Source organism: Seriola lalandi, unplaced genomic scaffold, assembly GCF_002814215.2.
Source record: "Seriola lalandi dorsalis isolate HSWRI2012SDOR001 ecotype SW California unplaced genomic scaffold, Sedor1 jcf7180002054767, whole genome shotgun sequence".
NCBI classification, from domain to species: Eukaryota; Metazoa; Chordata; class Actinopteri; order Carangiformes; family Carangidae; genus Seriola; species Seriola lalandi.
The window spans coordinates 1,611,116-1,628,146 of record NW_019525320.1 but is presented as its reverse complement, the minus strand read 5'-3'; the positions used below and the strand labels follow the sequence as shown (position 1 = coordinate 1,628,146).

General features: G+C 41.7%; 1 protein-coding gene across 2 annotated transcripts in view; it reads left to right on the top strand.

Moving 5' to 3' along the window:
- Positions 1 to 17,031, top strand: part of cacna2d3a (calcium channel, voltage-dependent, alpha 2/delta subunit 3a) — a 117,150-nt gene that overhangs the window by 30,721 nt on the left and 69,398 nt on the right. For both annotated transcript variants that reach the window (XM_023425158.2, XM_087178989.1), the window contains exon 4: positions 5,793 to 5,852. In XM_023425158.2, the coding sequence (XP_023280926.1) occupies positions 5,793 to 5,852 (60 nt within the window). The remainder of the gene's footprint in view (positions 1 to 5,792; positions 5,853 to 17,031) is intronic.

Here is a 17,031-nt window from a genome sequence, read left to right as displayed (position 1 = left end):
TGATGGCCACTAATGACAAGGCGGAGTCAGCCAGTAGATGTCAGGACAGCAATTGTCTCTTCCTTCTTCTTCTCTCTGGTTGTTTTTCTGTCACCAAGTCATCAAAGTGTGAGAGATGGGATTGTTTTCTAGAGTGATGAAATGAGGATGTAGGCTGGAAGGATGGGAAAGGTAAATGTCAAGAAAAAAGGATTAGTCAAAAGTTCAGTCTAAGCATAAAATGAAAGCGAAGAAAGCGTGAAGAAAGAGGAAATGTGAGAAGTATGGCAGAGCTGGGTTAAGCACTTCATATTCCCTTTCAGTCAGCAGAACTGCTGAGAACTTGTCACGTATTGATTATTGGGATCTGATGTTTCAAAGCGCACCACTTTCCTCCCTCTCTCTTTCATTTTCCCTTTTTATCTGTCTCTCCACCATGCTCTGTCTGCTGGGCTTGTACCCAATCTAAGTGTGCAAAACAGAGGAAGCAAAGTGTCACAGCGCACTTTTCCATTTTTGTTGATGCTGCAACTCTTCCTGGGCTGGTTTGACAATATTAATTGCTGTCCACAGTGCTATTGATGGGCTGACCCGAGCCAGTCTACCTCAGCTCAGCTGAGGCCTCGACAGATCAAGCCCCTGGCAGAGCCAAGACCCGTCGGACCTGCCCTGATCCAGGAGGCCAAGGCTTAGTTAGCATTTCCTCTTACAACAGAGAAAAAGCTATACATCTGGCCAAGCAGAATCACGCCAAGTAATTCAAGTGTAAAAGATTACAGTGCTTTATTTGTGTAAGGTCACACTGATAAATATTTTAAATGTACAAACATATTTAGATGTGAGAAGAAGCTGATCTTGATTAAATGGAGTTGTTGGTAATTTGGATATTATTTACAACTGCAACTACTATTGTAAGATATTCAGAGCTCTTCAACAAATTATAACCACAAAAGATGATTAGAAAAAAAAAAAGAAGAAAAAGTTAAGTTTGAACCCAAAGTACAAATGCATGCTGAACCAAACAGCACACGGCACCTCTGGGAATGTTTTTTATGTGAGTCTATTTAGAAGTGAAGTTGGCTGTGGTCTTGTTCCTGGCTACCTCGGGAGAACATTCAGATTCAGGCCACTGCCCCTCCCCTCTTCTTGCTGAGGCAAGGCTTAATGTACTGCTCAAAAAAAAGAAAATCCTAGACTTCCGCTACTAGTCAATAATGTATGTGACCCCCCCACCCCGTCCACCCCTCCTCTGCTTCTCTGACAGCGGTTGTTAGCATTGCTCAGCTATATATGACAGCCTTCGCTAACTTTCACAGCTTTAGTGATGCATTCATAATGGATGGGCATTTGTTAAGGTCAGCAGCTTCAGCCATCATGGAAGCCTAGCCACACAGCAAGTACGGCGCAAGAACAATAAGCCAGTCAAGTTGACAGCTAAATGAGGGGGATCGTTTATGAACTTTTGAATGTGTAAACAAGCTGAATCTTTTGTCAGGCAAATCATAATCACAGGATGTCAGATAATGAAAGGGGGTAGATGAGTGCAAATGTCAGAGAAATGGACTGGCGGGTGGAAAGGGGGTGGGATGAGAAATTATGAAATAGGAACAGGAATTGTGTTTAATTGAAGGGGAAGACATCGCCTCAATTTACACTAGGAAAAAGGGAAGTAAGACTTTTTCAGACTCAAAAAAGTTGGGTCCAAATATAATGACTTGAATATCATTAACTTTCTGCCGTTCCTCAGACATTTCCTTCCATTATGTCAAATGAATTCCCTTGCTGCTAACTGGGCATCATTGTACGTGTGAATATGAATCACCTCAACCAACCTGACACCTCCAAAGCTACCTGTGAACTTGTTAACACAATGCATTGTTTCATTTGGTTTGATTTAAGCTAAAAACAAATCGGCAAATAAAATGAGCCTGAGGGAGTAAAGAGAAAATGGAGCCTGACCCGGACCAGAACAGTTGGGTCTGGTCTAATCAGGTTTGTGTTGAGAATCAAAGCTCTGTAGTGAAGACCGAGGCCAGCAGAGACACATCAGGGATCTGTAATCAGGTAGAGATGCCAGACTCTTCTTCTAGCGCTAACAAATCTAATCCAGTTACCACAGCAAGTCTCGTTAGCTCTGTGTGTTCAGCTCTTACCCTGTCAGCTACAGTGAAGGCTTGTGAATGTGTACGAACGTGTGTGTGTGTGTGTGTGTGTGTGTGTGTGTGTGTGTGTGTGTGTGTGTGTGTGTGTGTGTGTGTTTTTGGGAAGAAAACAGGGCCTGCCTCTCTGACTGTGTCAGTTTAATTATTGCTGTCATCACGTACCGAGCCGGAGCCTCAACAGAATGACTTGAGAAAGAAAAGTCATTTCCTCTCTCTTTTTAAACTGCATCAGGCACCTTGGCAGGACCACCTATTGACAAAAAGATGTGGCAGGCTCATTTGAATATATGTGAGACACACACAAACACACATACATATGCACTCGCATATGCCCACAGCAACACAACATGTACACAAAGACAAACACACTACCTGGAATGTTCATCCTGGTGATGTGGCAGAATTGAAATTCAGAGTAGTGAGTAGTACCTACTTATCTCTAATCTGTTTTTCCAATTGAAAAACTCCCTGCTACGATGGAAGTTATTTTTACCCAAGAGCTCTAATTCCCATCTTCCTGCATGGTAAGCTACACTACATGAATAATATGCCAAAATAGATTATCCGCAGGTGGGAATCAAGTGTTTAAATGTTCAGTGAGTCTAGTAGAGATGAAATTATCGTTGGCTGTGTATCTATGAATGTATTCCATCGGTGGTGTAATGCTGTGTAATACTTAAAGCCAACTGTTTTTTGTTATATTTTCTGTTTGTTTATAATAGACTTAATTTTGGGTTCATCACAAGAAAAAATACTGTGACACATTTTTATTTATTTATTTTTTTGACCGTTCTTATATACGATCAGATTTCATCACGCTCACACTAACATGCTTGCATACTCTCACGTTCAATGATTGACATTTGCAAGACAGAATAGGACAGAGGGCTAATATCTGAACACGTGTCAGCTGAGGAAAACATTAACACTCAGGCGTGCACACAAACACACCGTCAGCCACTCGCAAATGCTGAAAAGTGTGTTTCTATCGACACCGGCTTCACAGGCAGCGTCTGACATTTCGCTGGGAGTGTGAGGCTAAGCGTTCAGACCTTTAGAGAATGTTATTCTCTCGTTCCTCTCTCATCCTCCCTTTATCCCACCGTCCTTATCTGTGTTTGTTCCTGGAGCATGCTTTGTTGTGGATTTCCAGCAGATGCACCTGCCGGAGGTTTTGTGATGCCTCTCAGTGCCCGGATGCACACACACACACACACACACATACACATGGGCACACATGCTCTCACACAGGCATAAGAGTTTCTTGTTTGATTCTAAAAAAGATCTATACAGGCCAAAGAGGACACAGAGGTGTTGACTGTTTTGCTTTTCTCTCTCAGCCTGTCAAAGACCAGGAAGGAAGCAGAACAAATATATGAATCAACAGCCGAATGGAACCAAGCACAGAGTTATATGCAATGATATGCAATGGCCAGGTGTGTTGCTATGGTGAGGAAAATGATTGGCCAGGCTCTAGATTACAGTGTTTGCTTCCCAAAACAGCCTGCCTGCACACACAGCAGCAGCACAACACACACACACACACACACACACACACACACATACACACATACACACACACACACACAGACGGCTCAGCTGAAATAGGCTGGCTGATTGCAGTAGTTTTACGAGTAAAGCCATTTGAATGGAAATGCGAAATGGAAGTGCATTACCAAAACTCATAGACACTACGACCAGCTGTGAATGAGATAAATGACTTACTATGAGAACATACCATGTGCATCACAGCTGGAAGTAGAAAGACGCATGTGTGTGAGTGAGAGAGAGAGAGAGAGAGAGATCACTGACAGTCAAGCTCAGGGCCAAAAAAGCATCCTTCAGGTCCTTTACCTTTAGCCTGTTTGAAATGCTGCTGTACGCCAACCATTACTACCTTAGCCTTTTTTTTTTTTTGTCCTCAGCAACAGACCACAGTAGATACTGGCACAGTTCCCATCATCACCAACGGCAGAGACTCTTAACGCTGCGTCCTCAGTCCCTTCCTCCATTACCTCTACACAAATAACCGTATCAGCCTTTCAGCCATCACCACATACCTCACATACTGTGATGACGCTGTCATACTTGAACTACTCACTGACTTAAGCAAAGACTCCACACTTGGAGAACTCTCTGTCAAACTTACCGGCGTCACACATACTGCCTCCAAAATCATCTGCCTCCCCCACACCCAGTCTCTCAGACATGAAACAAAAGAGAGCCATCACACGCCTTGCGCTCATGATAGCAAATAACACTGATCAGAACCTCAGTCCCCTCTTCACGTTGCTGCTTTCTGGTCGTAGATACAGAGCTTTAAAACGGAGAAGAGCTTGTTTTTGGCACGGGTCTTGTCCCTTCTGCACAAACAGCCCTGAACAAACTGCCTCGTTGACACTGTTATAAGGATTTAGGCACATCTCTGCGAGCGCGCATTCACATGTATACATGTATGGGTTTGGATACACGCAGCATGAACACATACATATGCATACATGTCACTGAGTATTGTGTACTGCATCTCTGTGTGGAATACAAGTACAAGCTGTGAAAACAAATATCCCTCTGGGGCAACAAGACTATGTCTCACATACATACACAGACTCCCACATGTGCACACATCTTCACTAATGCTGAAATCAATTACAGAAGCAACAAAAATGAATCAACAACAAGTGATTCATCAAGCAAAAGTGCCAACATTCATCGGCTGTGTCTAAGTAGTGAGGGTGTCCTGCTTTTCTCTGTTTTATACCATAAGAAACTCAACATCTTTTGATTTTAAGTTGGACAAACATGAGGCATTTGAAGAATTCAAACCGGCTCCAATGCAGACCAATAGGTGATGTCACACGTCGCCACGTCCATCTTTATGTACAGTCTTTGGGATGACGTGCTTCTCAAGCTAACCATCCGTACACGGTAACAAGAGTGTGAATTTTGGATTCTGATTCTTATCATGCTGTGGTATTTCTCTCCCCCGGTTGCCACTGCACAGCGAAAGCCAGCCACAAAGCAGGGAAAGGTTTAATTTAAAAGGGACTGTGCAACTTAAATTTCTCCATGATTGTCTTTCATTGGAGAACGATGGCAGTGACATCATGTTGCCTGCTTTTGACAAAAAGCTATTTTCAAAAGATGATTGTTCCCATGAGAGAGAAAGAGAGAGAGCATAACGTTGACTCACACAGGCACATGGATACCCGCACCACCCTACAGGCACACACAGCAGACGGTAGCAGCAAGAGGGTGATGATAGAGTGTGTGTGTGTGTGTGTGTGTGTGTGTGTTTGTGTATGCATGTTGTTGAGTGCATGAGAGAGAGTGCATGAGTAAAACAGCATGAACTGATGATGGAGTTTGTTGTGGTAGTGTCCAAAGAACCCGAGGCAGTCATTACCTTTACTGCTGAACCATTTAGGAAAATAGCCTCTTTTCACAAGATGGCCAAATGTCTGTCTGCTATCTGTGTCTGTGTGTATGTGTGTGTCCTTAGGGGTTGTAGTGTCGGTCTAGTGCTAAGGGGTACTTATAAAGCCAGTTGTAAAGCTACTTTCTGTATGGATGTTTCTCTGCCTATTACTTTTTGACCCATTAATCAATTCACTTTTGTGCTAAAGCTATTACATCTCTCCTCTCCTCCTGTAGAGACTGGTGGAAGCGGCAGAGGAAGCCCACCTGCAGCACGAGGAGGATCCAAACCTACAGGTATGTGTACGTGTGTCTCCTGCATCTGCTGTATATTCTGACCACACCGCCACCATCACAATCAACATGTTTGTTCCCTGTTCTTGTAAGCTGGGTGTGCTCAGTAAGCCAGTGTGCCTCCAAGATTGCTCCTCAGTGAAAATAAAGGCCCAGTGAATTAAAAGGGCCTCTGTAAACACAACATAGGAGAGACGGGGAGAAACATATTAGGAATATTGTTGTGTGGTCTGTTGCACTTGACTAGGCTTAACAGTCTTTTAAAAGTGTGTTACTGCACATCTCTCTATAATCATTGTGTCAGCGTGTGTCTCGGTCTATCACTGTCATGCTGTCAATTATTCACTGTCTCACAGGAGCAGACGTGCCTACAAACACGCCTATCATGAGGACATCATGAGGAGTTGCTTTTATGATATAAACTGCACAAATTGCAAAAGCAATGAGTGGGAAACGTTAGTCACTCCAAGAGGGAAACCTCAATGTTACCTGATAATTAGCCTGATAATTAACCATTAGCATCTAGCAATCTGGTCAAGGAGTGAAGGTTTTCACGATCCAAATGCAGACTCTGAGGCTGGACTAGAGTAGATGGAAGATTTATTTTAAATAAATAAGGAGAAAAAAACCCAAAAGCTACTTCATAACAAAAACAAAATCCAAACTGGGGTGGCAATGAATCCAAAATGTAAAAAAGCACAAGGAAATATCAACTGAATAGACAGTTGGGCTCAAATAACAACACAGCAGGCCGGGACAGACAATCGCAAAGGTGGGAAAACTAAGTAAAGATAGGAAGAAACACATCCAACACACAAGTTATTTCAAAATAAAACAGGAATTAATAAACAAGAGTCCAAACATAAAGTCCATACAAAGAGTCCAAACACAGTCATTTTAGCGGCAGATTATGAAAGAGGATGGATCCAGGAAATAGTTGACAGGGGGCTGAGGAGCTGGAGTTGGCCGAACCGCCAACTGGGGATCAGCCAACAGGAGAACAGCCTCAGGAACTGATGAGACATCAACCAGGATGACCGACTCTGGAGCAGGCGAGTCGTCAGCCAGAACCCTCGATGCTGGAACCGGTGAAGTGTTGACAAGGGTGGTCGGTGGAAGTGTCACCTCGGGCGGTCGACTCAGGAACAGATGGGACGTCGACTTGGCCGCCAACGCTGGAACAGGTGATGTGCCAGGAAGGGCTGCCCACTCTGAAACAGACGAGACGATGACCAGGATCCCTGATCCTAGACCCAAGAACAAAGTCAGGAACAGACAAGACGTCGGCTGGGACACGTAACTCTGGAATAGGCAAGGCTTCAGCCAGGACAACTGACTCAGGAACCAACTCTGGAACAGACCTAATGTCGAACCTGGGGCTGAGGCTCAGGCTGGCTTCTGGGAACCTGGGTCTTTGTGGAGCTAGGCATCTTGAAAGATCAATGTCTCCTTGGCCATACGCTTATATCTAGGTAGCTCTTAAGAAAGGAGCTAGAGAACACAGGGGAACTGCCCCTGCTCTGCCTGTGAGTCGTCCACTCGAGGGGCAGAGCAAGAGGCCTTTGGGGTTGCTCATAGGAATGGGGCTGGAGACAGAGCACGGGCAGACAGACTGGCCAGCTCGGGAGGACGGCCCAGGCGCCCGACAGAGGGCAGTCCCTTCCAAAGGGTGTCGGTGAAGGCAGGACCACTGCAGAGGTCGAGTGGGCAATTGATGGCAAAGACTCAATTTCTGTGGAGTTTAAGTAGGCGTCCAGTGGTCGAAGACTGGATCTCTCCAAGCAGGAGGCCAGAAGACTGAGACTGAATCCTTCTGAAGGGCGAGCAGGGAGATAACCAGACAGGCGGAACAACTCCGGGGAACGACCTGGAGATTGGGGATGAGGCTGGAGTTCTGGACAGATCAGAACACAGAGCACTGGATTTAAATGGTGCAAATGTGAGGATTGAAACCACATAGAAATTTACAAGTTGCTTTTTTTACAAGTTGCTGCACACACATCATTGATTGTTAATATGCAAAAAGAAATTCAATCAGTAGTAAATGTTAGGTCTTGGTGTACACTGGTGTTTACCCTGACCTTTCTTTTATTTTGGTAGCAAAACGCAGAAGCTGAAGAGGTTCAATAGTATTAACATTGACAGGAGTGAGTTTTTCATACAACAGTGCTGTAAAGTCATGTTCTGTTTTGTTCATAGTAGTTTGAACATACTCCACCCCATCAGAAGAGTTTAATATATGGGGGGAACCCCTGGGGTATTGTAGTCCCAATCCTCAATCTCAGTAGAATAAATCTACCTTTCATCTAAGGCATCATAGTTGTGCCTACAGATGTATAATAATAATAATAATAAGTTGAGATTGAATTGTATGTGGGAAGCCTCTTATCTATTTTGTCAGAGGTGAAGCAATTAATCCTCATGTTTTCATGCCAGAATTTACTCTGTGACAAACAAATTTTGAGTCAGAAACATAAATCATGAATTATTTATAGTATTATATCACTGTCATAGTCCTACTCAAGAACTCAACACATTTTAAACTATTCCCTGGGAGTTCCACCCTCAGCTCTGCAGACTTGGGCAAATGCATTCAGCTAATCATATCTGCATACACACCCCCAAACTCAGCCTCTGCTCTCATGGTTCTGCCTCAAATCCATTTGAGCAGCTTTAATTTTTAGAGTGCGGCTTTGTATTGTGTGTGTGCGTGTGTGTGTGTGTGTGTGTGTGTGTGTGTGTGTGTGTGTGTGTGTGTGTGTGTGTGTGTGTGTGTGTGTGTGTGTGTGTGTGTGTGTGTGTGTGAGAGAGAGAGAGAGAGAGAGAGAGAGAGAGAGAGAGCGAGAGAGAGAGAGAGCCAGGGAGAGAGATAGAGAGACGGAATAGAGGAATATCTGTGCAGTTGTGTGCACTTGTGATGTTTTCGCCCGAGTTTGCCGCGCATCAAGCACATCTCAGACCAGAGTTTATTAAAGTAGGAGGAGCAACAACAGAAACTTGAGTTTTAAAGAGGGAATATGATGCTAAGCCGACTTGGGAGAATTTGCTGCTAAACTACTTTTAAACTCTGTGGTGTGTGTTATGTGTGCCTGTGGCGGTGAGTATGTGTTTACTCTGTCAGCTCTTTAAGGCATTACAGTGAATGCCCTGTGGTTTTCTGCCGTCATGGGTCATTAAGGAGGATCAATTACTAAATTTAACCACCTACTGCTGTCCAGCTCTGAATCCGTCTCTCTCATAGTGCCACTGTTCTTTCTTCTTCTTTTGGTCACCTTTGTTCACCTGCTTGATTCTCCACATGCTATTCAATTTCCCCCTCTGTGTTTTAAAGGAAAATTCTGCTCACTCTTTAACAATGCTTCAAAGAGGAGCAAGACCTGGCATTTGTGGGCCTATTCGATTTGGATTCTGTATGATATTAAATATTTAATATACAGCAGATAACTAGAACTGTTGATTGACAGAAAATTAATTAACTGTTCAAGACAGTTTTTCAAACATTCTCTGTTTCCAGCTTTGCTAATGTCAAGAGACACCGCTCTTTTTGTCAGTTTCATATTATTGTAATTTGTATAATAATAGTAATTGTATATCTTTGTTTTCATAAATTTCTAACATTTTCTTAGACCAAGCAGTGAATCAATTAATTGAGAAAATAATTGGTGGATTACTTTATAATGAAAATAACCATCAGTTGCTGCTTATAGAGATATCTGAAGTGCAGCTACAGTGGTGTTTGATGTCAGAAAAGAATAAGCCACTGTACTTAACATAGAGTTTAAGCTCCTAAGAATCAGTAGGTGCTTCTGTCAAGACTCACAGCTTTGCACTGAAAGATATGAGATCCAAATTTAGACCGTAATGCGCCGCAGTCTCACAATGTTATGTTTTGAAAAAGGTGGGTTCTTTTTTTTTCAGCTGTAAAAAGTCAGTTTCTCTTTCTCTCGTCTGACAACCATGGGTGCTCCACCTGCAAAATAACCTACAGCTGATTGCAGCAAGTGCACTCTGGGTTTGAACAGCATTCTGGAAAATGTACAGTCTGACAGCAAAAAGTGGTCTCAGACTTTTGGACGCAACTGTATATTATATCACCAGCTGAATCAACAGGTACACCAAGAAATTATTTTATATATATATATATATATATATATATATATGTGTGTACAATGTACTCTATATGTAACTGTATTTGTGTATGTTTTTGTTGATGCACCATCGGAATTTGCATATAAACAAAACTGCCTTCTTAGATATGTGCTTGTATTGTGTCGAGTATTTATCTTTGAAGGCAGTTGTGTGTGTTTTTTATGCACATGTGTTTGTGCATCTGCATGTATGTGTCACTTGTGGACGCTTGTCTGTGTGTTGGTGTTTTCATATGCTGCTTGAGGGGCAGCAACACCGTGTGGGCTCACAGCGGTGCTTTATGCCAGTAATTACTTGGCGGCGATGAGATGAGCCCAGCAAAGTGAGTGTCCTTTTGTTTTGGCTTTAATGACACAGCTACAGAGCTGATAGTGGCTGATCGAGAGAGCATATACTGTGGTGTAATGTATGGTTTCACAACATCTTGGACGGAGTTAGATACCATTATCAAGCTAAAATGCCCCAATTCAGGAATGTTATATATTGTATACATGCATTGTGGGTATAATATGTCAAAAATGTGGGAACGGGAAATAATGAAAAGTAGGAAGAGGAAGGGAATGGGGGAGAAAGGAGTGAGGGATGAAGGAGGAGAAAAATGAACATGTTAACGTGCCAGATGCTTGTTGGCATGGTGTGTGACCACAGTAATAGCATCTACTTTAATCAGAGATTAACATAATGACAGATGCAGTTGGTGTATGATCCATTGTTACCTCATTACAGAGCCTAATTTTTAAACCAGGAAGGTGCCAACTCATAGTTGGTGGGTTGGGTATAGGGAGCAAAAAATAGAACATCAAACCACTGAGCCCATTGCATATAGGATGTACAGGTTTTCATTAGCCATACCCATTTCAGCACTCATTACAAATGTAGACTTTCCTAATTTTGGGTCCTTCTGCAATACTATGACAAAAATATTCATGCACCAAAAAAACAAAAAAAATCATCATCACCTTTGCCATCATCATAACTACAGTCACACTCCAGATCACCCCTCAAATAATCATTAATCATCATCAGCAGCAAAGAATCATATGAGAAACATGTGCGCTTTTTGATTTTTGCAAAACAAATGTTCCTACTCATCATCTCTGGTGTAGTCTCCTCCTCCCCATCTTCATCATCACTCTCTACCTCTTTATTTTGGCCACCTGTGCTCCAGCTGATCCGCTCAAGACCGTGGCCAACTTTGGGTCTGAACAAATAACAGCAACAACAAATGAAATAATTTCAGAACTACTAAAAAGAAAGAGCTTGATAGTCACAGACGCAATGCAAAATAAGTCCCTGTTCAAATGTGGGAGGTTTCACATCGTGCTCCGGCATCTGTCACAAATGAATACCTGCTTCACTAGCTCAGTCATCATAGTAATAATAACAAGTAATAATAATAAGCTATTGTTCTGACTCCATGTTAGTGTGTCCATGTTAGCAGGTGTGTGTGTCCCTGTGCCTGTGCATATGAGAGTGTGTGTGTTGGTATTTATCCTTAGTTAAGCAAGTTTTCTTGGCAAATTATGTCGCAGCCATTAATTTTTCTCTGCTAATTGTGTTTTGAATTGCCGGAGCATAAAATGAAATGTTTGAGCATTTTTGGGTTGCAATCGGAAACTGCTGTAACTGTTTGTTTTTTTTTTTGTTTTTTTTGCTGCTGTTTACATGCACGTGAATATGCATGTGCATTTTTGAGACTGCTGTATGTGCACACCTGTGTAGGTGTGTGTGCGTGTGCGTGTGTGTGTGTGTGTGTGTGTGTGTGTGTGTGTGTGTGTGTGTGTGTGTGTGTGTGTGTGTGTGTCTGCACCGCTGTGGTGGTGGCATTTCTAATAGTGCTTTTTACTGCAGAACATGGTGAATAGATGGTAATTATCACCAGCTGTGCTAAAAATACCACATCCACACTGTAGGGTGAAACCTCCTCCATCACTATTCGGGGGTTTATTATAAAATGTTTGTGTGTGTTTTTTTTTTTTTTTTTCTTTGCTATTGGATACATATTTGGCTGGCAGCAGTTTGATAGGAATTTCCTTATCTATCCTTTCCAGAGCTCTTCTGCTTCCATGTGAAATTGGCACGGTAATCTGCTGCGATTTTCCTCCCTCGTTCTTTTACCCGCAATGCTCATGTACTGTAAATAGGAAAGCAGAGAGCAGTCTCCTATGCCCTCTGCAACCAATGAAATCCTTCCTTGGAGGTTGGAAACAAACAGCCAATTGCCAAGCCCGATACTGACTGAAAATGTAGCCCCAGTCTGGTGGGAGCAGTGGGAGAGAAATGCTTAATCTTTTTTTTTTTTTTTTTAATTTTTAATTTTTTTGTCACTTTTGTTCCCCTGTCTAGGGTGTTACCATAGTGCAGAGAAGGTGACCACATGCTTGTTAGTTTGCCAGTATGCTTGTCGTTTTGCTGGCAAAAATGATTTGACCTGAGTGCGAGCGGCTGTGTACCCAGAGAATGCTCTGCTTCACTGTCCTGTCGCATGCATGGCCAGTGATGCGAAGATAGGATTTCTAAGCCATTTATTCAAGAGATGGCCTTGACTGCCCAACATGTAACACATAAATATACCACACACACTTACCCATGCACACCGCTTCTTCCTCACCCATACACATATTACACCTCACCTGCAGGCGCCAAGCATTTCAAGGTACCTTTGTCTACAGGTTCAGAGTTCAGTTCCCCCACTAAGGTGCTACCTACAATTACTTACTTTGGCAAGCCTTTGGAAACTTTCAGTTCCTTTAAGAAACTGAGAGATCAAAAAGAAACATATTCCTGTACACTGTACTCACTAGCTCTTTTCACCGGTGCTTTTATCACACAGTTTTTGTAGAGCAAAAATCTGAACAAAATGAATCAAAAGTCTTAAAGTCTTCAAAAGATTTCTGCACATAACCTTATATGGTATTTTCTAGTTTGTCCTTAGATTAACTTTGGATTAACCACTGACACTGCACTTTTCAGTGCAGTTTCCTTTCACAATTCAGAGTCTAAAGAGTGTGTGAGTACCCAGTTATCAAATGAATTATTAATTTCCTTTGGACAGAGAACACAAGATCTGCTGTATAAAGCTTAACTAGCATTTCACTTGTTTTTCAAGTTTTATCAACATGCTACTTCATTCATTGTCACAACTTCACAGTAAGCAGCATTTTTTTAAATCACAAAAATACAATAATGCATTGATTACAATTCATAATATTGATAATAATTTTGTTCTCACACACAGAACTTTTCAGATGTGCAATGAGCATTAATGCCTCATGTGGCTGCTATAGACTTTTTGTCATATTTTTTCAGAGTGAGTGAGCAAATTAAAAAATGCAGCAAGAAAGATTATAAGCCCATCATATGAACCCATACTTGGCCTTTCCTCCAAGTTATTTACTCAATCTGCTGTCTTGTTTACTCTCTGATTACCTGTATCCATGCCCCCTGGTTGTTTTCCACTCACATTTCCACACTCAGGGATCGGTGTCTTCCCCTTTGCCAAGCATGAAGAAAGAGCGTGGGGAGGTGGGTGAGGAAAAGAGTAGAGTTGAAGTGGAGACGAGAGTTGAAAGTGAACACCAGAGGGTGGAGCGTCACACTTAACACCACCACCCCCCCCAAGTCCGCCTTCACTTGTGGTCTCCTCTCTGTCTCGCTCTCTCTCTTTGCCCCTTGAGGCTCGTGACTCATTGTTGCGCTCTCTGCTGCAAGAGTATTTATCAAAATCAACAGTGGGTGTTTTTATTTGTATGTGAGCATATGCATGTGGGTCATGCGTTTGCACCCAGTCTGCGTGTGCATGACTGGGTGTATGCGGGACACTAAACTGCAAAGGTGCTACTTCATAAAGTAAATGAGGCTCATGATTGTACATTTTTAATTCAGTGTGTGTTTCTGCCATACACAATTATGGCCACTATTACTAAGGCTATATTTAATTAAAAAAAAAAAAAAAAAAATTACACAAATGCATAAAAATAAGCATACAACAAATAAGCTACACACCAGCAGCTTACATTAATAACATAGCATAATTGTGCAATAACTTTAAAAGAGCCACTGAACTCAACGATCGCAGGGAAACAGCAGTATTAAAGTCAGCATTAAGTGTGTGTCCCTCTGTAATACAAGCAAGTCTCACTAAGCACTCACAAAAAGATTCTGACAAGTCTGTAAGAGTCCACAAAGAACCGAAGCAGGTTTATTTATACAGTGTAATTCCTCCTGAGGCCATGTCAAGGTGTTTTCATACAATTTAAATTTAAAAGGAATATAAAGGATGAATCAAAGATATAGATATTGTTAAAAGAAAACTCACAATCTCAAAATGCTTCACATATAAAATTATTAAAACGAATCTAAAGCAGAATATTCAAGAAAACAATAACATACGGTAACAAACACACATGTTTAATGGAAAGCCTGATGACAGAAAAGAGAATTATAGAAAAAAAAAAACAAATGAGATTACACTGTTGCTGTTATTATAGTGAGTATCGCACTTTCATGTAGTGAATTGCTTCATCTAAGTAAAGGAAATAATCTTAAACTTTTTATAAACCTGGAAAATACCAAAATAAAAAAAATAAAAAATAAAAAGAATTTCCTAAGTATACATGTGCCAGATGACAACACATACAGAAAATATACAAAGCCAAATCTAATCAGTGTACACTCAATAGAAATTAAGTCCCTATAGATAGAAAATGCTAGCATATTTAACTTGTAATTAATTAATCTCCTTAGTGTTATTGGAGATACATTTATCCACCGTATCAAAGTCAATGCAGTTTGCTGTAAAATGTAACATATTACACCATAACAATAACTATTCTTTTGGCTTATATTTTGAAACAAACAAGTGAAATGTGCTCCACTGTTTACCTCGACTAACCCCTCCTCCTCCTCCTCTTCCTCTTCCTCTGTGTCTGTCCCACACTGAGTGAGTGGGTGCTGCTGGTACATGTGTGATCTCTTAGCGTAATGCACTCCCGCGTTAAAGATCAGGTTGTTAACACCATGATCAGGGATTGCATTAGTGGCACTGGGCACTCCTTGACTGTAATGCTGGGATGGCATAATTGACTTACTCAACACATACACCCACACTTGGACACACACACACACACACACAAACACACACACACACACACACACACACAAGCATTTCCACCCATGCTGTACACACACAACTTCAAGTGATGCTTGGGTGCGTGCACGAATGTACACATACACACTATGGTTTGCTTCTGCCTCCATTTACACACCCACACACACTCCCACATGATTGAAACTCAAAAGCTGATGGGAACAATTTTAATCAAAATTAAAGCCCACATCCTGTGAATTTAAATAAGTAAATTAACAGACTCATTAACCATTGTTTGTTTTACTTTTTTTTTTTTTTTTTAACTTTTTTTCACATTCCCTATACTTGAAACAGCTAATGCCTCTGGTGGGCTTTTCTCTTGTCTTTGCCTTTTCTCTCACTGTCTTTCAAGACACTTCCATCTGCACAACTTAGATTGTTTCTCCTAATGAAGTCATTAGTGACTTGTTTTCTGTCTTGAATCTTGAGATAGTCATTGCCATTATAAAAACTTGGTTCTTTGTGTATGTGTCTGTGTTTGGGGGGGGGTTTACAGGTGTTGGAATTTACTGTTATTTAGAGATTGAGATTTATCTTATTTTCTTATTCCAGCTGTCACACAGACAGGGAGAGCAGAGGGAGCATGGCAAACAGACAGAAGGGAGCTCCAGACAAAGGCAACCTGGCAATTGCAACAGTGGTCTCACAGATAGAGCTGATAGGAGCTCCAATGAGAGCTCTGTGCATAAAAGAGCATACAGGGAGCTGAATACCGACAAGGGAGAGAGAGAGAGGGTGGTAAGGAACTTGATGAGGATTGCATTGCATACAGCAGTGAACACAGTGAACAATGGGCAGAAGGAAGCAGGCTGAGCCAGAAAAGGGAAAGGGATGAATCAGGTTGGGAGAGTGAGACAGAGGAAATGAGAGAGAGAATGATAGAACAGGTACTAACTAGACAATGGCAGAAAGAGAACAGACTGAAGACGCCATGGGGCCTTGTCTTCTGCAGGTGCAGTTGGCTAAGCCTCTGTACCATGTGTCACAGTGTGTGCATCTGTGCGTCGTCGCCTGTGTGTTTCATTTTGTATAAGCTAAGCTCTAGTTTTTTTTAAGTATCCTAGTTTATCCTAGTTTGGGTCAAATCTGGTTTCTCTGCCGCCAAGTGGGAAAGAATTTCCATTTTCTTAATACAGTAAATCCCTTTGCACTGAAATGTCTAAGACTCATGAAAACTCTTTCCACTGTTTCTCCATTTTACTCATTACACCACTTACATCGAGGTAATTTGTGCTTGTTAAAAGTGTTGAATGAATTGAAAAGAATGAATATTTTTGGCTGATTATTAACTAAAAAAAATGAATAAATGAACTGAAGAATGAAAGAAATGTTGAAAATAATTAAGCAATTACAAAGGAAAGAAGAGAATTACTAACTTTACTTTTAGTTGAAAGTAAATTTGGATGGTTTTTCTCTGCATGTGTGTGGATTTCCTTGGAGAGCAACATACTGAGAGTGACCTGAAGAGGTCCTGAAGGTGATAATCAGGTTAGATTAAGGCTGGCTGCGGATACTATGGCCCTCTTTGGCAGGGAATAGTGAAACAGTTGCCAGAGGAAGAGAGGTCAGGTACAGTGGAAGCCAGAGATAGGTGAAGGGGACACGTAAGCAATTCTCTGGCATGAGAAACTGTGCCAGAGTTTGTCACTCCGCCTGAAGGTTGCCATTCCTGCAACCTCACCAGATTGTATGCCACTGAACCCTTTCTCGTGTCCACGGCAACAGTTTTTTGATCACTGTTCAAGTGATACTGTTGCCAAGATCCGAGGAGCCTCAAAGGACTTGTTTAGTAAAGAAAATTACAAAAGTTTCAGAATATATTAGGCCCAATGAAACAAGGCTGTGAATGTAATACTGGCGCATTGTTCTAGAGAAGACATTGAA